Genomic DNA, 22,066 nt, shown 5'->3' with positions numbered 1-22,066 from the left:
CCATCTTCTCCCTTCTTGCAAGAGGACTGGGATCCCTACCTTCCAGGCTACCTTCCCCCCAGTCAGTCAGGTGGCCATGCAAACTGATGGGGGCACATCTGCCACTCATGTCAGTCCCCACCTCACACCAGATGGTGTGATAGGTGCCCTAGACTTCAGTCCTTAGCTCAACAGGGAGGGAAGCTAAGCCACCCTTTTCCTGTAATGAAATGGAACCGCTAGTCTGAAAAAACTAGCCCACTAGCCATACTGGAAATCTTCCCAGGCCTGATGCTTATGAATTTGGCATCTCCAGCCAGTAACCACAAGGCCCACATGTTACTCATGAAGGTGGCCCTCTGGTCCTTCTGCTGGAGAGGACTCACCTAGCTTCTGCAGGACCCACTTACTCTCCCCAGGCGGCAATCTGTGTCCTAAACTTGAGATCCTCCCCAACATCCTTCCCTAGGGAGCTTGTGGTAAGGAGTAGAGTAGGTCAGGCTTCCCACAGCTCTCTGGGTTCACTTCTGAGGTCTCCCCAGTTTCAGGTATCAGATACCCTATGTTGTATGAAGACGTGCAGATGACTTTGGGGAAGAAGACATGAATTCTGCATGTCAAATCATGTTGACCCCAGATCAGGGCAGGTTTAAAGCCCAATAGATCTGTTCCAGCTTGGAAGGAGCTGAGAAAAGACACAGAAATAGGATAATGGGGCTAACATCAGATTTGGGTTCCAGAGAGTGGATTTGTTGCATTAGAATCTAGATTATTAGCATCCCCTCTGCCATGTCCACCTGCCTGGGGCATTGTGTACCTTCATGGAGAGGAAAGAAGGTGCTACCTACACCCTCCCCTATCTCCGCTCTGGGAAGACCCCGCTCTGAAGTGACATGAAAGGTAGGCCATCTAGACTGACCAGCCTGGGTACAAGGAATGCGAACTTATGCCTTTTCCTTGGCTTTGGGTCTTTCCAGGCACTGATGCCAACAGTGGAATGGTGATACAAAGTACATATGTAACTTACTTCCTTTACTGGGAGAAACAATGGTGTACAGGAGTATGGGTCAACAGTGCCCATAGCCTTCTTCTGCTCACGTTAGTCACATTGCCTCTACTTCATGACAGTGTATGGTTCTTTGCAGCACAATATGACCCAAACTCCTCCTCCCCAGACCATCAGCACTCAAGGTGAGACAAACCACACCAGGTAGCACTTTACTTCATTTGATCAATTCGTTATTCACCTAATGCCATCATTATTGGGGAAGGAAGTTACTCCAGAGAATAGTAAATGCAATACAGTTCTGGCTGAGACTTTCATTCTTTTTTGTTAAATTTCTAGTGTGTCTTGATTTCCCATCCATCTTGGAAGTCAAGGAATGAAAACCATCCCATAGTTCTGCCTCCCTTCGTGACTCTTCAGGTCTCTGAAGGTGTAACCAGTATATTCATTTCTGAGTTTAGTAACTCCTTAATGCCTTTTCTTTTTTCTACATCATAGATTCCCTTGCAATCAGTAATATCCATTCAACAATCCCCCACATTTTATATCTAATTTTTTATCTTCCTATAAAAGATCCCATTTGTCATTTTCCCACTAATTTTATTTTTTCCTTATATTACTTTATTACTCTATTGCAATATCTACAAAATTATAATTTCTTTTACAAAACTGAAAAAACCTCAACTGCCTTACTATTATTCCCAAAGGGTGTCATTGTTTTTGAATCACGTCTCTTTTGATGATGGTAAACACTTTTGGACTACTTCATTTGCTCCACAGTTCCAACCGTTGCCCTGTTCTTCCTTCCAGATCTCCATTTTATGAGATTCATTAGCTCCTCTAATGATGTATCCTTGAAATAGGCACCAACTACACTGATGCCGCAATCCCCAGTGCCGCCACTAGAGGGACTCTAAATCACCCTCAGGTGGGAATTCTGCTATGGGGATTCCATTCTAGTCTTCTCTCTTAGCCAAGAGCTTTCCATGTCAGTTATGCCCATGCACTGACTGTGCCCCGCCTGAGTGACCTAAGAACTGTTTTCAGGGTCATTACTTCAACTTTCAATAGAGATGTAAACAGGGCTTCTCTGCCCCACAAAGATCCTGAAATACAACCTCACATCCCTGATAACTACATTCAGAACCACCATTGTACCTTACCCATGACTAACACCTGGCATAAGACCCTCCACACTCCTTTCAACTTCTGTCCTGAATGAGGTGCCCCCACACACAGATCCATTTGGGAATAGCATCAGTCACTTTGGTTCAGTTACAGAAACTAAGGCAATGGTCAAGCACACTAACCAACAGGTCCTCCCCTAAGAATAGACAAGAACTACCCCCAATGTTTATAGCAGCACTCTCAACAATAGCCAAATTGTGGAAAAAGCCTAAACTTCCATCAACTGATGAATGGATAAAGAAATTGTGGTTTATATACACAATGGAGTACTACGTGGCAATGAGAAAGAATGAAATAAGGCCCTTTGTAGCAACGTGGATGGAACTCAAGAGTGTTATACTAAGTGAAAAAAGCCATACAGAGAAAGACAGACACCATGTTTTCACTCTTATGTGGATCCTGAGAAACTTAACAGAAACATGGGGGAGGGGAAGGAAAAAAAAAGAAAAAAAAAAGGGTTAGAGTGGGAGAGAGAGCCAAAGCATAAGAGACTCTTAAAAACTGAGAACTGAGGGTTGATGGGGGGGGGGGGGGTTAGGTGATGGGCACTGAAGAGGGCATCTTTTGGGATGAGCACTGGGTGTTGTATGGAAACTAATTTGACAATAAATTTCATATAAAAAAAAAAGAATAAACAAGAACCGTACAGACTAAGCCTCTCCTCTAAACCTAATGTTCCAGCTCATCTTTCACAGCCCAACCCCACCCCGGATCTTCGTTGGTAGTAGGACACATTGATTAAAAACCCGAGCTCTACCCTTTACTAGCCATGAGACCCTAGACAAGTCACTTGTCTCCTCTCAAAGAAAAATTTAGAGATATTAAATTAAAAGTGCAGTTCAATAGATTTATTCTTATATTAACATGTACAGGTCAATCTCATTGAACTAAGAAGCAGAATTTGAAATGGATACAGCCCACAGTCCAGAAACACTAAACGTTACTTTTTTTTATTGGAGTATAATTGACATACAGCATTATATGAGTTTCAGGTGTATGACATGATTCAACAGTTGTATATGTTGCAAAACGATCACCACAATATGTCTAATTAACACCTGTCACTATACATAGTTACAAAAATATTTTTTCTTAAAATTTTTTCTAAATTTTTAAGATTTACTCTTAGTAACTTCCAAATATGCATTACAGTATTATTAACTAAAGGCACCATGGTGTACATTACAGCCGCATGACTTATTTTATAACTAGAAGTTTGTACCTTTTGACCACTTTCACCCGTTTCATCCACCCCACCCCACCCTGAAAACCACCATTGTGTTCTGTTATTGATGAGCTTGGGTTTTGGTTTTTAGATTGCACATGTGAGATAATACGGTATTTGTCTTTCTCTGTCTGACTTATTTCACTTAGCATAACACCCTCAAGGTGTTTCGTGCATATTGTTGCAAATGACAAGATTTCACTCTTTTTGTAAGGGTGAATAAAATTCCAAGATGAATAAATTACATTATATGTTAATAGAATTTTATATATATTTTTTACATATATATTATATATTCCATTTATATATACATATATATTTCATTTTATATATGTGTGTGTGTGTGTGACACAGGTATAACATTTTCTTTATCCATTCATCTATTAATGGACACTTGTTCCTATATCTTGGCTACTGTAAATAATACTTCAGTGAACATAGGGGCGCATATATCTTTTAAAGTTAGTGTTTTCATTTTCTTCAAATACCCAGAAGTCGAATTGCTGGGTCATATGGTAGTTCTATTTTCAGATAGAACTGTTCTGTTCTGTTTTCCATTGTGGCTGACCAATTTTCATTCCCACCAAGAGTGCACTAGGGCTCCCTTTTCTCCACATCCTCACCAATACTTGTTGTTTCTTGTCTTTCTGGTAATAGTCATTCTGACAGGTATGAGCTGATATCTCATTGTGGTTTTGGCTTCCCTGATAATTAGTGATGTTGAGCACCTTTTCATGTATCTGTTGGCTATCTGTATGTCTTCTTTGGAAAGCATTGCTTTCTTTTTCTTGGATGAGCTGATTGGCAGAAGGCTATTAAGGAAGGAAGAATGAACAGTCTGCTCTTGAGCAAACCATTAAAGCCATTAGGAAAAGTAATTTCAGGTACTTATGCATTCGCTGAGAAACCTTGTTTCTGATGTTTCTGTGTAAGAACTTCCAATGTTCTAGTGGTTCCTCCATGTGAATAAGACACGAATGCATCATAATGACAGCACCTCATTTTCATTTTTCAGTCTCTGCTGTATAGGTTTGGGTGTTTTGAGAAGAAGCTTTCAAGACTCAGGATAAGGGACGTGTTTGGGGTCGTGCCTGTGAAAGATAAAGGGGAGAGGGCACATGAGTATGGGGGTAAAACCTTTAGACCATGATGCAGGTCTCATATCTGTGAAGGTTCGAGGAAGGAGAAGATTGGGTAGCAAGAGCCTCAGACTACAGTGCAACTCTGAGAAAGTGTTAGCCACCCCAACAGGGAACTACAAAGCCTCCTGGCCTTCTCAGCTATTTTCTAGGGCTTCCCAGGGAGAGCATGGCATAAGCTCAAATACTGCAGCAGCTCCCTGAGATGACAGAGCTGGAGCATGTTGGCTGAGTACACTCCATAGCAGGCTCTCTCTGCAAAGGGTCTCAGCAGCACATCTCCATAGCAACCATACATTCTAGTCAAAATTCAGCTTCATGAGGAGCTGTATCAGTTAGCTTTTGCTGTGTAACAAGCCAATCCAAAACACAGTGGCTCTGGAAAAAAAAAAAAGTATTTATCTCAAACTCATTTGAGAGTTGGCTCTGTTGAGTACTGATGATCTCAGCCAGATTTGCTCACCTGTCTGGGTGTTGCATGGCCGTCATCTGATTTAGATGATTTAGTGTGGCCTCCAATACAGCAACTAGCCCTAACTTCCAGTGTTGCTCAGCCTGCAGCAAGCTCTGCTTCCAGTGTCTCTTACCCCCAACAGGCCCACTTGGATGCATCCTACTCTTACTAACATCAGAAGCACCAAAGAAAGCAAATGGAAATGCACCAAGTCTCTTGAGGCCTAGACTTAGAAATGGCACTCTTTTACTTTGGTCTCATTCTACTGACCAAAGCAAGTCATAAGGTTGAGCCCAATGTTAAGGAGCAGCCTATAATTGGAGGACACTGCAATATTACATGGCAAAGGACATGGATGTGAGGAAGGGTGAAGGTTTGGAGCCAAAATTGCAAACAAAATTGGAGCAAAATTGCAGAATCCAGGCTAGTCACAAAGGCTTGAGTCTCTTTTTCAAAAAGTATCATCATCAAACGTGAGGTTATCATGAGAGCACCTGGATATCAGAAGTCAGAGGAAGGCAAGAAATAGGAGAACAGTCACAAATACCACAAGACACATTTGAAAACCACTTTATATCTAGTTGTCTCATTGGCCTAGGTCCCACCCAAAGAATAAATCCCATGAATCGGTTGGCAAATTTTAGATAAGCAAATAGCCTTTTTTTTCTTTTTAACGTTTATTTATTTTTTTTGAGACAGAGACAGAGCATGAACGGGGGAGGGGCAGAGAGAGAGGGAGACACAGAATCGGAAGCAGGCTCCAGGCTCTGAGCCATCAGCCCAGAGCCCGACGCGGGGCTCGAACTCACAGACCACGAGATCGTGACCTGAGCTGAAGTCGGACGCTTAAGTGACTGAGCCACCCAGGCGCCCCGCCTTTTTTCTTAATTAACTGATTATTCTATTTTTCCTAAGGCACTTATAATGAGACGTATTAGCTACTGCACAGATTCTGCCTTGGCAGGCCCATAAAAAACTAAAGGCAATTTTATTCTGTGGAACCATTTTAAAAAACATATTTACATTGGTCTCTTGGGCCTCTACAGTTTGAGTTGTTTTATTTGATATTTGGGCCATAGTCAGGGAAGAACATGTTTGAAAACATGTTTTAGTTCAGAAACACTTAGGGAGAGTTAGGAATTCCGGGTTAGGGGTGCCTGAGTGGCTCAGTCATTTGAGCATCTGTCTCTTGGTTTAGGCTCAGGTTGTGATACCAGGGTCATGGGATCAAACCCCACATCAGGCTCTGTGCTGAGCATGGAACCTGCTTGGGATTCTCCCTCTCTCCCTCTGCCCCTCTCCCTTACTTGCGCCCTCTCTCTAAAATAAAATAGAAATAAAAAAATAAAGAAATTCCTAGTTAAACCAATGAAATCTGGTGGTAGGTTATCTCATTGAACTATTAACAAAATATCAGCACCCGGGAGAAGGAATTCTCACCTCTGAGCCACAGTTTCTATGTGTGAGAACAACAGTGCAGCCCATACATGGTTTAAAAACCTGGTCTGAACCAAAAGTGTTTGATTCACAATGAGATGTGTACATTACGAAGAGGCAGAGGGCTTTACACTGCGTCTCCCCAGAGTCACAAAGCACCACATGGAGATCGGAAAAGAAAGTTCATCAGTGCAGCATCAGAAAAGCCACATACCACAAACACACACCAATATCAATCCTAAGAACTCCTCAACGGCATCCCCTGGCATTCTAGAATCCCCGAACTCCCAAAGTCAACTCCAAAACATAGGGCTAAACTTTGCTTTGGAGCCTCTTACCTTTTTTAAAAGATAAATAATTAATAAAATCACTGCAAGTGACAAGGGGGCTCCAATGTAGAAAAAAATGTTCTTCAAACTCCAAGCTGTCTTCTCAGATTCTGCAGAGGGAAAGAGGAAAAAAACATTAAGAGGAAACCTAAGGGCTGGAGCCAGAGACCACACAACCACTGCTAGGACCTGGGGTTGTATGTCATTTTCCCTGTCCCTGTGACCCTCTGCCACCCGTCTTGGTGTCCTCCAATCCTATCACACACACCTCCACCCATCAAACAGTGTGTTTAGCACTTGCCAGAAAACACTGCAATACTGAACACTACGTACCACACACACATGCCACGCAATGTTCAAAGCTTCCAAACTAGTACACCCTTACTCCTATAGACTGAATATGTGTGCCCCCTCTCCCAATTCATATACTGAAATCCTGATGCACAGCGTGATAGTATTAGGAGATAGGGTTTGGGGGAGGTGATTAGGTCATGCTGGTAGAGTCCTCGTGAATGGAGTTAGTGCCCTTATGACAGAGGCCCTAGAGAGCTCCCTCATCCCTTCCACCATGTGAGGATACAATAAGAAATGTGCAACCCAGAAGAGAGTCCTCACCCAACCATGGTGGCACAATCATTGCAAACTTTCAGCTTCTGGAACTGTGAAAGATAAAGATCTGTTGTTTTTAAGCCACCCAATCTGTGGCAAATTGTTATAGCAACCTGAATGGACTCAGACATACATATGATGCAGACAAACCCCTTATTCGATACACACGAAGCGTGTTTCAATTTCATACTCCCCATGCCCCACACATACCCTGTACACATCCCTTCACACACTACCCATACACACATTCCTAGCCCTTACTTCCAAGAACCATTCCTCTCTCCCTCCAGGACCATCCCAGTGCCCATCTGGCACACCCAGACCACATCCCACAGGGCTCCTTGTCAGACCCTGCCTTCTTTACCCCTCATAGCTCCAGGCAGATGCATCTAATCAGAAGGGTCATACCCACCCAGGACCAGAGCTGTGACCAAGGAAGCCAAGATATGTGCTCAATGGACCTCATTCCACCAGCAGGAAGGATTCTATAGTGAGTTGTAGATCTTGAGCTAAGGATCCAATATGTCCGGGGAAAGTGCTGGGCTCCTGCAGGACCACTCCACTATGGCCTCCCCATCCTGGGCACAATCCATAAGGCAGAACTGACTCAGCCTCTACCAGCCAACAGTTTGCAGTGGACCTGGGGCCTGAGCAGAAGAGTTGCTGGCAGGGCTGGGTCCCTGGCCCCTGACAGACCCTTATCCTCAGAAGACATGGACAGGATCCTATGCCCACTCTCCTTGTAGCTAGCAAGCTTCACACCCCAAGCCATATAGACCACCCAGGTCACTTAAACTGCCATGGCTAACAAGGAGCCCTGTTTTCATCTGAGAACTTTTGTCACCACTCTCCACCTCCTAGACTATCTGCCCTGGCTTAAGAGACCTAGTCTGGACTGCTGACTCTAGGGCTGAGCTATGCCATACCAAGCTTTCTATCCTCCCTACTGGCCCCCAATCTTCCCTTAGGGACTGCCTGGGAACCAAAGTTTTATGTTACCTGACCTCAAGGTGAAGAGTAAGAGAAATGTTCAAGAGGTTGCTTACCTATCACAGTCAAGGTGAAATTGAGCTTCTGAGGGGTAGGCAAGGATTTGTGATATATCACACACTGGTAGATGGTCATATTGTCTTCCAGAGAGGGCTTCAGCATCAAGAAGCTAGTGACATTAAACATACCATTCTCGATGGTGTGATTAGTGATGATGCCTTCAAAAACCTCCTGAGGATCCTTCTGGGATAATTTTTTCCACATAATAGTAATGTTGTCAAGGTGGAACCCACTTGACATACACAAAATAAGTGTTTCTTGCTTTTCTTTCACTATGGCTTGCTCTGGAAACAAGCTGCTGACTGGGAAAGCTGCCAAGAGAGAAGTCAAACTTTGAGGGTAGGTAGGGACTAGATTACTATCAACCCAATGCCCCAATAACAATCCTAAGATTCAGCAAGCCTTTAGGAAAGGTGAGCATACTGAATGGGATTCTGCTCAGGCTAAATATTCTGGGAATGTTGGTTTCAGTGTCAGCTGATATGCTATGGCTCCCTACTCTCACAGCAATTTTACAGAGCAGAGTTTCTTAAGCTACTTTGTATCCTACATAGACACCTGTAAAAATCTGAGGAAAGGCTTGGAACACTGCTGTGGTAGAGACTGCTAATGGCCAATTTCCAATCTTCAATGACATATCCAAATTAAAGCTACATCTTTCAACCTCCATGTAGCCATATGAACTTAGGGTCTAGTAATTTAGTTGTAATCAGAAGTGATGAGAGCAACTTTCTGGAAGTATCCTTAAATAACAAGGGTATCTTAGAGAAAAGGACTGTGCCAAAAAAAAATTTTTTTTAAAAAAAGAAAAGAAAAGAAAAGAAAAAGAAAAGGACTGTGTCCTTCTCTTCCTCTCCCCCTTCCTCCTTCCTGCAGAATGGCTGGAATACCACCTGATGACTAGAGACAGAGAAACCACTTCCAAACTCAAGGTGGAAGCTACCTGTTGAGAATGGCAAAGTGATAAGATAAAAGGATCCTGGGTCCTCTAAGGTCACAAAACTGTCTCACCTGCCTTGGGTTGGCTACAGTTGTGTGAAAGACAATAAACTACCTTTTTTAAAAGTCATTGTTGACTTCTGGTTTCCCTTCTAACATGTGAAGACCCTGGAAGTCGTAACAAGATGAACAAACTGCACATCAACAAGTTTTCTTAGATCCATCAGAGAATTGAGGTGACAAGGCAAACCAGCACCCTGAAAACTAGACAGGCAGATTGAGAGAATCACGGCCAAGATCATGGCACCGTAAGCAGATACCAGAGCCATAAACCAGTAGAAGCACTTAAGTAGCAACTCTTGACAAATCTCTAAAGGATGAGAGTAAGAAACTCCTGGGGTGGGGGTGGGGGCTCAGTCTCATGGCGGCCACCATACTTTCATTGGTTGTACCACCAGGAACACCACCAGATTCTCACAGTGAAGATTCAAGAAAAAATCCTCTCCTGTTTCAGGGGAGAGGAAAGGTATTTAAAAATATACCCAGTGCAATATCCATAACAAAGGATGCTCTCAAGAGAAAAGACTGCCAGAGCCTTCTCTGACCTGGGGTAAAGATGATTAGCCAACTGTAGCCCCCTCTAGCCTTCAGGTCTCACCTAGGAACACTTCTAAAGGTCACAGCCTAGGGGCTTACAGGTCTCCAAGAATGAGCTTTAATGGTAAGATCCACTGTTTCCCCTCAGCAACACTTCATTACCACAGCAATGGGGCTCCAGGGTGATAACAGTAGAGGAAAACCTAGAGAGCTGCAAGGCACCAAATCTATTCTAGGAGGGAAACTCAAAGAAAACAGGTAGCCAGCAATGAGGACCTGCCCATTCCAGCAGAAAATCCTTACAAGGAGCCTCTTAAAAAATGTATCTTGTGTGGAAAACATGTAGATTAAAAGAATGTACAGTTTTTGTCCCAGCTTATTTCTCCATTTACTGGATGCATTTATGAAAGACATAGGACTGGTCTTTGTGGGAAGAAACAGAAATCACAAAAGTGATTAGGAGAGCTCAAATCATGGGGTTTTTATGCCAGTTACATTACAAGGATCCTACATATCTCAAAGACCCTAACATTTGTAACATCAAGTACCAGTAGTAAATTATAGAAGTTTTATCATCAATAAACATATTTTACAATAAAGAGAGAGAGAGAGAGAGAGAGAGAGAAGCGCCTGGGTGGCTCAGTCTGTTAAGTGTCGGACTTCAGCTCAGGTCATGATCTCATGGTCTGCAGGTTCCAGCCCTGCATCGGGTTCCGTGCTGACAGCTCAGAGCCTGGTGCCTGCTTCAGATTCCATATCTCCTTCTCTCTCTGCCCCTCCCCAACTCATGCTTTGTTTCTCTGTGTCTCTGAAAAATGAATAAACCTAAAAAAAAATTTTTTTAAAAGAGGGGGAGAGAAAGGTTAAAAAAAAAAAAAAAAGAAGCAAAGAACAAGTTCACCAAATAGAATGGTACATACTAATCCAACTATATACATAATCACTTTAAATGAATGGTCTAAACATATTAATTAAAAGACAGAGACTATCAGAGTGGATAAAAAACAAAAGACTCACCTACATGTTTTCTATAAGAAACCCACTTTAAATATGAAGACAGGTTTAAACAGATAGGTTTAAATCAAAGGGATTGACAAAGACACACTATACTAATGCTAACCCAAAGAAAGCTAGAGTAACTGTGAATTTAAAACAAGCCTTCAGAACAACAACAAAATTTTTATTAGGGATAAAAAGAGACATTACTTAGTGAAAAAGGGATCAATTATTCAAGAAGACCTAAAAATCCTCAACTTGTATGCACCTGACAACAGAATGTCAAAATACATGAGGCAAAAACTGAAAGAACTACAAGGACAAATAGACAAATCTGCAATTATAGTTGGAGATTTTAACACTCATCTTTCATTAATTGATAGACCAGCAAGCAGAAAAGCAGTAAGAAAATAGTTGAAAGGAATAGCACCACCAATCATCTGGACTGAATTAATTAATAGGATACTTTATCCAACAGCAGAATATACATTATTCTCAAGTTCATGTGGAACACTCACCAAGATAAATCACATTCTAGCTCACAGACTACATCTTTAAACATTTTAAAGAATAGAAATCATGCAGGGTATATTCTCAGACCACAATGGAGCTATCCAGATATAAATAAGCAGAAGGATGGCTGGAAAAATTCTAAATTACTTGGAGAATAAATCATTTCTATTCTAAATAATATATGGGTCAAAGAAAAAGTCTCAAGAGAAATTTTAAAATATTTTGAACCAAATGAAATTAAAATGAAAATCCTACTTATGAAAATTTGCAGGTGCTACCAAAGAAATGCCTAGAGTGGAGTGTATAATATTGAATACATATTTTAGAAAAGAGGAGAAATATAAAATCAACTATCTTAATTAATAAGCTTCCACCTTCAGAAGCTAGAGGAAGAAGAGCAGTTTAGCCTAAAACAAGCAGAAGAAAAGAAATATCAAAATTTAAAGCAGAAAACAATGAAACTGAAAACAGGAAACCAATGGAGAAAATCAATGAAACCATAAACTGTGGCTTTGAAATGATTACTAAAATCGATAAGCTTCTAGGTTAACGAAGAACAAAACAGAGAAGACATAAAGTACTAATATCATAAATGAAAGAGGGATCACTACTGATGCCATGAACAGACGGATAATAAAGGAACATTATGAGCACCATTATGCCCACATATATAATAACTTGAATAAAATGGACCAATTCCTTGAGAGACAAAAATTACCAAGATTCACACAAGAAAAAATAGATAATTTGAATTGGCCTGCATCTATTAAAGAAATTTAATCAATAATTAATAACCTCAAAAAAATAAAGCACTAGGCCCAAATGGTTTCAATGGTGAATTCTACCAAACATTTAAATTAATAATGATACCAATTTTTTACAATTTCTCCTAGCAATTAAAGTAGAGGCAACACATCCTAACTCATTCTATAAGCCCAGTAATACAGTAATCCCAAAACCAGATGAAAACATTACAAGAAAGGAAAACTACAGACCAATATGTTTCAGTACACTAAATGCAAAAGTCCTCAACAAAATATTAGCAAATTGAGCCCAACAATGTATAAAAATAATTATACACCACAACTAAGTGGGATTTATTCCAGGTATTCAAGACTGTTTCATCATTCAAGTCAATTAATATAATCCATCACATCAACAGACTAAAGAAGAAAAATTACATGATCATTATCAATTATGCAAAAAAAGGATTTGGCAAAATCCAACACCCATTCATGTTAAAAACTCTCAGGAAACTAGGATAAGGGAAACTTTCTCAACCTGAAAAAGAACATCTACAAAAAACTTACAGCTAACATCACACTTAATGGTGAGAAACTAAAGACAGGAACAAAGCAGGGCTATCTCTTCTGACCACTCCTATTCAATATTGTGATGGAAGTCCTAGCTAGTATAATAGGGCAAGAGAAGAAAATAAAAGATCTACAGATTAAGAAGGAAGAAATAAAACTGTCTGTTCTCAGATACAAGGTTTATATAGAAAAATCCCCAACACTGGACCAAAAAAATATTTAAACCCTAGAACTAATAAGTGATTACAGCAGCAGCAGACTGCAGGATTCAAGGTTAATATATAAAAGTCAATGGCTTTCTGGAAAGAGCCCAAATGTCCATCAATGGATGAATGGATAAAGAAGATGTGGTATATATACAATGGAGTATTACTCGGCAATCAAAAAGAATGAAATCTTGCCATTTGCAACTACGGGGATGGAACTGGAGGGTACTATACTAAGTGAAATTAGTCAGAGAAAGACAAATATGATATGACTTCACTCATATGAGGACTTTAAGAAACAAAACAAATTAACCTAAGGGAACGGAAACAAAAATAATATAAAAACAGGGAGGGGGACAAAGCATAAGAGACTGTTGAATATGGAGAACAGAGGGTTACTGGAGGGGTTGTGGGAGGGGGGATGGGCTAAATGGGTAAGGGGCATTAAGGAATCGACTCCTGAAATCATTGTTGCACTATATGCTAACCAATTTGGATGTAAATTAAAAAAAAAAAAAAAAAGTCAATGGCTTTCTAATACACAAGCAATAAACAATTGGAATTTCAAATTAAAAACCCAATACCATTTAAATTAGTGCCCTGTCTGCCCCCTTAAAATTTCTTTAAACCTAAAAGAAATATTTAGGTTTAAATCTAACAAAATACATACAGAATCTACATGAAGAAAACTAGAAAATTCTGATGAATGAAATAAAAAATCTAAATAAATGAAAGGATATTCTGTGTTCATGGAAAAGAAGAATCAATATTGTTAAGGTGTCAATTCTTCCCACCTTGATCTATAGATTCAATGTAATCAAAAGCCCAGAAAGTACTTTGTGGATTCTGACAAACTGATTCTCAAGTTTATAAGGATAGGCAAAAGGTCCAGAATAGCTCACACAATACTGAAAAGGAACAACAAAATTTGATGACTAACACAATCTTACTTAAAGACTTACTGTAAAACTAAAATAATCTATAGAACATGGTATTGGTGAAAGAATAGACAAATAGACCAACAGAACAGAATAGAGAGCCCAGAAAAAGACCCACACAAATGTATTTAACTGATCTTTGACAAAGGAACAGAAGTAATTCAATGGAGAAAAGATAATCTTCAACAAATAGGCTGGAACAACTGGACATCATATGCACAAAGTCTGCACATGGAATCTAGACACGCATTTTATACTTTTCATAAAAATTAACTCAAAATGTATCATAGACCTAAACATAAAAGTATAAAATGTCTAGAAAGATAACATAAAAGAAACTCTAGGTGGCCTTGAGTTTGGTGATATGCTTTTAGATACAATGCCAAAAGCATAATCCATGAAAGCAAAAAATCAGTAAGTTGGACTTTACTGAAATTTAGAACTTCTGCTCTGTAAAACACAGTTAAGAAAATGAAAAAACAGGCCATAAACTGGGAGAAAATATTTGCAAAACACATATCTGATAAAGGATTTGTATCTAAAATATACAGATAACTCAAAAAATAAATAAATAACATAACAGAGGATTCCTAAAACTCAACAACTGGGACACAAAGAACCCAACTGAAAAATGGTCAAAAGATCTAAACAAGTATCTTTCAAAAGAAGATATGCAGAGGACAAAAAAGCAAATAGAAAGATCCTCAACATCACATGTCATTAGGGAATTACAAATTAAAACAACAGATGTGATATCACTACATACTTACTAGAATAGCTAAAATACAAAAAATTAATGATACCAAATGTTGATGAGGATATAGAACAACAGGAACTCTCATTCATGACTGGTAGAAATGCAAAATGATATAGTCACTCTGGAAGAACTGGCAGTTTCTTACAAGTTTAAACATAGTCTTAACATATGATCCAGCAATCACACTCTTGGGTATTAACCCAATTGAGACGAAAAATTATGTCTACACAAAAACCTGCACCTGAATGTTTATGGCAGCTTTATTCCTAATTGCCAAAAACTGGAAACAATCAAGATATTTTTCAATAGGTGAATGGATAAACAAACTATGGCACATCCATACAATGGAATATTTTTCAGTGATAAAAATAAATGAGCTATCAAGCCACCAAAATAACAAACAACAAAAAAAAAGACATGGAGGCATCTTGAATGTATATTGCTATGTGAAGGAATCCCATCTGAAAAGGCTTCATACTGATGATTCCAATTCAATTATATAATATTGTAGAAAAGGCAAAACTATGGGGACAGTAAAAAGATTAGTGGTGTAAGGGGCCCAGGGGGAGGGGCAAATAGGTGAAGCAGAGGCAGTGAAAACTATTCTGTGATACTGTAACATATATGTCAAACTCACAGAACTAGAAACACACAGAGTGAACCTTAAGGTACGCAAATTTTAAATCATTTAAGAGTTCAAGGAATCCCCAAAAAGAGAGAAGGTACACTGTAACAACAAATCTAAGTGTATTACAAATGTACAAAAGAGCCTCACTGCAAGGGACAGAGGAAAGGTGCTGACCAATGGAACTTCTGAAATAAATGGAGTCTACAAGAACAAAGACAAGATGAATTGCAAGTACTATACCCTGGGTGATAATGTTGTTTCTCATGGGGGTACAAGTTAACAATTCTGATATGGCTGTAGACATATACTAGAATTAAACAATTAAGTAAATAGACGAGAGGATGATGGGAGCCAGGTTTCTTACTGCTGGAGTGGGTTTCACAAATATGCAAAAGAAGGAGGCTAGAATGATTCATATGGTAATAGATTAAAGTTAGGGACATCATTAAGAACTACTATATTAAAATAAATATAGACACAGATGGTTAAAAATAGAAATTCTTACAGATTTTTGTATATACACAGATTAGTATACATACACATATTTATTTGCTCTGTCAGTTCAGAGGGCCCAGAAGCAATGATATCCCAGTGGGGACAAGCACATCTAGTGCCCGCATTTTGGTTTCTAACATATTTTCCAATCAAAAGAACCAGAGAGAATTCCTTGAATAATTGGCTGATTCTAGGAATGGGACAAGAAATACACAAGATGATCCTGGAGCATCTTCTAGTGCCAGAAAGTAAGGAAGTGCTTAGATCAAAACAAAACCCCACAATGATGAGAGTATGTCAAAGAGACACAAGAGTCAACTGAAAATGCTCCCAATGGCCAAAGCAGGAACAATTTGAGCAATAAAATAAAGTTGTATGAAATTATAACCTAAAGTACAAAATAAATATCCTGAGTCCAAACTGACATCAATAAATTTAGATTAATAAGTGAGGGAGAAGAGAGAAATCTCTTGTGCAGAAGAATCCCAAATAAATTATGTAACTACTCCACTCTAAAGGAGGGGGAGCATAATTTACCACAGCTTAAATGTACGCTGCATAGAGTGACTTCCTTTCAAAGACTATAAGATGACAAAGAGGAGAGGAGAGGAGCTTTATAGGGGAAAAACCAGACAAATACTAAAGCTAGATGATTAAGGTCAACACCAAGAGTCATAAATCATTCAAAGAAAGGGATGGGATGAAAATGGCACTTTACCTCTGTGATCTTCCTCCCCCAAAACCATAACTCCACTGAATTATGAGAAAAATAGCAGGGAAACGCCAATAGAGCGGCATCCTATGATATACCTGACCATTACTCCTCAGAATATCAAGGTTGCCAAAACAAGGAAAAGTCTGTGAAACTGAGAAACTGTGACAGTAAAGAGGAGCCTAAGGACACATAACAACTAAGTATATTGTGGTATTTTGGATGGGATCCTGGAACAGAAAAAAAGACATCAGATTAAAAGTTAAGGAAATCTGAATAAACTATGGACTTTAATTAATAATAATTATCAATATTGGCTCATTATTTATAACAAATATACCATACTAATGCAAGATGTTAATAATAGGGAAAGTGGTGTGCAGAGATGGGAGTGATATGAAAACTCTGTACTATCTTTGCAATTTTTCTGTCAATCTAAAGCTATTCTAAAAAATAAAACCTATTAATTTTTTTAAATCCTTTTATTTTAAGCTTTCTGTCAGTTGCAGAGGAAATGAATCCTAACTTAACATTCTCATCCCCCAAACTAATATGTACAAAATGCTAAAAGTCCTAAGTACAATTTTGGGAAGGCTCGTAGACGCCGTCCCCCTTTTATAGGCTGAATTGTGGCCTCTCAAAATTCATATGCTGAAGTCCTAACCCCAGTGCCTCGGACTGTGACTATATTTGGAAATAGGGTCTTTATTTAGGTAACTCAGTTACAATGAGATCATTAGGTTGGGCCCTAGACTAATATGACCAATGTACTTGCAGGAAGGAAAGAGTAGGACACACATGCACAGAGGGAAGAATACTGAAGACACAGGGAGAAGATGGCCATCTACAAGCCAAGCAAAAAGCCCTCAGAAAAAAACAACCCCACGGATACCTTCATTTCAGACTGCTAGACTCCAGGGTTGTGAGAAAATAAATTTCTGTCATTTAAGCCACCTGTCAGTGGTATTTTGTTACAGCAAACTCCAGCAAACAAATACACCCCCCAAAGCTCATCTACATATGATCAGACCATCATAACAGAGGAGAGCTCAAAGAGGTGTTTGGTGGACAGTGTGGCTGTTGCTGCAAGTCTTCACTGGGCACCTACCTCACACCAGCACCCAGCGGGGCATGTTCATGCATTATGTTATGTAATCCTCAGAACATCATGAGACAGGTGTGATTTATCACCCCATTTTGTGCAGGGGAAAATTCAGGTCCAAAAATGTTAAGTGGCTGGCCCAATCACCCAGTTTGGAAGCAGCAAAGCTAAAACAGGATTCAGGGGCGCCTGGGTGGCTCAGTCAGTTGAGCGGCCGACTTCGGCTCAGGTCATGATCTCGCAGTCCGTGAGTTCGAGCCCCACGTCGGGCTCTGTGTTGACAGCTCAGAGCCTGGAGCCTGTTTCGGATTCTGTCTCCCTCTCTCTGACCCTCCCCCGTTCATGCTCTGTCTCTCTCTGTCTCAAAAATAAATAAACGTTAAAAAAAAAAATAAAACAGGATTCAGATCTATGGAACCCAGCATCTCACTCCTTTCCCGGCTATCTTTCAGAGACACCTCTGCAGTAAACACTCACCATCCATACACTAAGTAAATTATATCATAACTTATATAGCTGTCTTTCACTGAGCACTTACAGTGGGCCATACATTATACTAAGCATATTACCTGAATTTCTCATAGACTCTTCCCCACAATAAACCTCCTAGGCAGGTACTATTACATTTGTTCAGAAAGAGGTTCTATGTGATTAATAACTTGCCCAACACTGTTCAGCTGTCCATGGAAACCCAGGACTCAAAACCATCTGTCTAACTCATAGGCATGCTCTAAACCTCTGCTCATTCTGGCCAAGCCACAACTCCACCCCAAGCCTCAGTACCACGGAAACCACAGGGCGCTGCCCCCAGGGAACTCACCCACAACCTCCAGCTTGACTTTTCCCACTGCTTTGTGAGGGGTGATCACCACCTCACATCGGTACTCTCCTGCTTCCCTCAGCTGGATCCCTGGCAGCTGCAGTGAGGCATTCCCACTCTCCAAACTCTTAAGACGCACCATGGCTCCAGGTCGACCTGTCATTTGTTGGCCTCCAAAAAACTCAAATAGCTTAACTTCTGTTGCAGACCCTGGATTCTTCCAAAACCAGGTGACACCCATAATGGTTATGTTTGGGGAGGGGTAACCATAGACTTGGCAGAAAATAGTGGCATTGTCATTCAGGAGCACAGTCTGAGTTGTCCCTGCCATCTTGACATGCAGGAAACCTGTGGCAATAAGAGAATTCAGTTATGGGAGACTGTTGGAAAAAAACATAGGCCTGATACTCTCAAACACTACCACATAAATGGAAACAAATCCCTTTTTTTGTGAGGGGAAGGGGGTGTTTCAGGTACAGACGCTCTTAGTTCACAGCCCTGCATTAACCCACGTAAGAGTGTTCAACTTTGTTCTTCTTTTTCAAGATTGTTTTCAATATTCTATGTCCCTTGCAATTTCAGAGGAATTTTAGAATCAGTTTATCAATTTCTACAAAGAACTCAGCCGAGATTCTAACATGAATTGCACTGAATGTGTAGCAATTTGGGGAGTACTACCATCTTAATAATGTTGTCTTCCAATCCATAAATGTGTTTTGGGGATGTACTATGGAATGAATGTTTGTGTCCCTCCAAATTTCACACAGTTGAAGCCTAACCCCCAGTGTGATGGTACTTGGAGGTGGGGCCTTTGGGAGGTGATTAGGTCACAAAGGTGAAGCCCTCGTAAATGGGATTAGTGTCCTAATAAGAGACAGGCAGAGAGATCTCTTTCTCAGCACCAGGGGATAAAGTAAGAAGGTATTCCTCTACAAGTCAGGAAGAGGCCCCTCACCAGGACTCAATTCAGTCAGCACCTAGATGGTGGACTTCCCAGCCTCCAGAACTGTGAGAAATAAATCTGTTGTTTAAGCCAGTTAGTCTAAGGTATTTGTTAGGCGGCCTAAAAAAACTTAGGATGGGATAATTTTTCCATTTCACTTTAGATCTTCTTTAAAAATTTTCAACAGCAAATATTCCTGCTGTTCTCATTTTGTAAATAATCAAGACAGGCTAAACATTTGCTATATTAAGATCATGCATGTCTCCCCAAACTTAGTTCTTTCCCTGGATCTGGTTTTATCAATGCTGGTGATTCATATGATGCATCTTATGTGGGAAATATCTGTAAGTCTAGGTATCCTTGAGAAATGATAGCAAAGCTAGTGTAATCACTTTTATTTTATTTTATTTTTTTTAAATTTTTTTTAATGTTTATTTATTTTTGAGACAGAGAGAGACAGAGCATGAATGGGGGAGGGGCAGAGAGAGAGGGAGACACAGAATCGGAAGCAGGCTCCAGGCTCTGAGCCATCAGCCCAGAGCCTGACGCAGGGCTCGAACTCACGAACCGTGAGATCGTGACCTGAGCTGAAGTCGGTTGCTCAACCGACTGAGCCACCCAGGCGCCCCTAGTGTAATCACTTTTAAAGATAACAATTGATAATTTGATGATTACCAGTTGCCATTAAATGAATTATAAAACTAAAAAAACATATAGTTTTCAGAGTAAAAGTTTTGTGCTCCTTTTGTTAAACTTATTCCTAAGTATTTTATTCTTTCTGATGGATTCATAAATAGAACTTTTCTCTTAATTTTATTTTTGGATTGCTCATTGCAAGTATATAGAAATACTATTTATTATTTTTTATTTCCATCTCCCTCCCACAACAGGCACCCATTCTAAGATGTTTAATGCTTACATTTTTGTTCTCTTTAAAACTGCCTTGTTTTGTTTCTCAAACTTATGAAAATGCTATGGAGTTACATGTTACTGTTTCTGCTTCTGGCACTGTTTCAAGATCCTCTCACTGCTATGTGTACGGCTAGTCCATTGGTTGAAGTTGTTGACAAGTTCTCTATATGCAAATCCACATTTGGCTCATGTACAGCCCCAAGGATGGACACTCAGATGGTCTCCGAAATTCCCACATCCCTAACCATCCACCCACCACCACTTGGCACAGCCTGGCCTACTCTGGCCAGTCTAGTAAGCGTCAAGTGATATTTTACTGTGTTAATTTCTATTCTATGATTAGTAATGAGTTTAAACATCTCTTCATATGCCTTTCAGCCTTCTGGTGTCCTGTTCGATAATTAGACAGAAACATCCATCAGTGTCCCTCCCCCCCCCAAAAAAAAAGTAAAAGAGAAGGTTTGAATATCACCACGAGGTTAAAACGTTCCCCTCACTCTAGGCAGACTTTTCAGTAAAGTGAAGATGCCTCCCGGACAACACGTGGGATAAGCAAGTAGAGTGTTTTTTTTTCACTTCCTCCCCCTTTGCCTTCTCAGCTGTAGCAAAATGATGCAAGCGGCTCTGAAATTCACAGAGCATTCAGAGCATAGAATCAAAGGAGGCCCCCCGCCCCAGGTTTCTACAAGGGCCGACTCTGCACACAGCAGCCGACAGTACAGTAATGAATGAGTAAACGAACTCGAATTTCAGAGGAGAGCTCCCGGAGCTCGTTAGAGCCCGGAGCGGCTGCGGATCTCTGACGGGACGGGACTCCTGCTGTCGCGGACCGGTGAGGGGGCTGCCGCGCGGCCAGCACCCCATCCTGCCTACGCACCCCACCCTGCCTCCACACCCCCCCCCACCTCCGCCTACCTCACACACCCAGCCGCCCCCCCCCCACCCCCTCTCTCCGGGCGCAGCGGGCCTACTTGCGCTGGGCGGCGAATGCCACAGGAACAGAAGTAGAGGCAGAGACACATGAAGGAGCAGGAGAGGCAGCTTGCAGCCCCGCGACACACGGCCTTCCGACCCGTGAGCCATGTCCACTGCCACACGCGATTTGGCTGCGCCCACTTGCTCAAAGGACCGGCCGGAGCCTGGGTCCGCCTACTAAGCTGTCTCCAGAAGCTTCCCCTACGTAACTCAACCCGCCCTCAGCAACAGAGACGCTGAGTGGGCGGGACTGCAGACCGCCGCCCGCCGCCCGGGAGCCCGCGAGCCCGCAAGCCAGCGAAAGGGCTTATAAGTAAAGGCGAGCCCGCACCTCCTAGGCCTATGAGTCCCTTCCGCTTGTCTGCGAAGTGGGTCTGGCTGGCTGCTCTCTTTACGTTGAACACTTGTAAGGAGCCATGTGCCCGGCTACAGCCCCGCCATGGCGCAGGAGAGCCGGGGGGAACCCAGCCTTGGGCGGCAGAGATTACTGCCTTGGACGGGGAGGTGTCTTACGGCGGGGGCTTCAGGTCAGCCTCTGGTTCACTTTGTTTTGTTTCTGTTTTTTGTGGGGTTTTTTTTATGTTTATTTACTTTTGAGAAAGAGAGAGAAAAAACACAAGCAGGGGAGGGGCAGAGAGATAGGGAGACACAGAATCTGAAGCAGGCTCCAGGCGCCGAGCTGTCAGTGCAGAGCCCCTTGCAGGGGTCTGGAACCCACCGACCATGAGACCATGACCTGAGCTGAAGTCCCAGGCTTCACGGACTGAGCCACCTCAGGAGCCCAGGTTCACTTTGTAAAGTGAA

The 22,066-nt window shown here is 41.1% G+C and overlaps 1 protein-coding gene and 1 non-coding gene across 4 annotated transcripts; one reads left to right on the top strand and one right to left on the bottom strand.

Moving 5' to 3' along the window:
* Positions 1-4,124: 4,124 nt before the first annotated feature.
* NCR3LG1 (natural killer cell cytotoxicity receptor 3 ligand 1) lies at positions 4,125-21,519 on the bottom strand. 3 transcript variants are annotated; one of them, XM_042958369.1, is made up of 5 exons: positions 21,259-21,519; positions 18,433-18,780; positions 8,413-8,727; positions 6,767-6,867; positions 4,125-4,489 (listed from the first exon to the last, which is right to left on the bottom strand). In XM_042958369.1, the coding sequence occupies exons 1-5, from the start codon at positions 21,368-21,370 to the stop codon at positions 4,460-4,462; spliced, it is 906 nt and encodes a 301-aa protein (XP_042814303.1). In that variant the 5' UTR covers positions 21,371-21,519; the 3' UTR covers positions 4,125-4,459. The 3 variants fall into 3 exon arrangements, with proteins under 3 accessions (XP_042814303.1, XP_042814305.1, XP_042814304.1); XM_042958371.1 differs by lacking the exon at positions 21,259-21,519 and adding an exon at positions 20,785-20,867; XM_042958370.1 differs by lacking the exon at positions 21,259-21,519 and adding an exon at positions 19,111-19,196.
* LOC122231597 lies at positions 19,560-19,692 on the top strand. Its single transcript, XR_006208856.1, has one exon. It is a non-coding gene; the product is annotated as a small nucleolar RNA SNORA72 (small nucleolar RNA).
* Positions 21,520-22,066: the final 547 nt, after the last annotated feature.

The sequence above is a fragment of the Panthera tigris genome, chromosome D1, assembly GCF_018350195.1.
Source record: "Panthera tigris isolate Pti1 chromosome D1, P.tigris_Pti1_mat1.1, whole genome shotgun sequence".
NCBI classification, from domain to species: domain Eukaryota; kingdom Metazoa; phylum Chordata; class Mammalia; order Carnivora; family Felidae; genus Panthera; species Panthera tigris.
The sequence above is the reverse complement of the archived record's forward strand: the minus strand, read 5'-3'. Positions and strand labels throughout refer to the sequence as shown.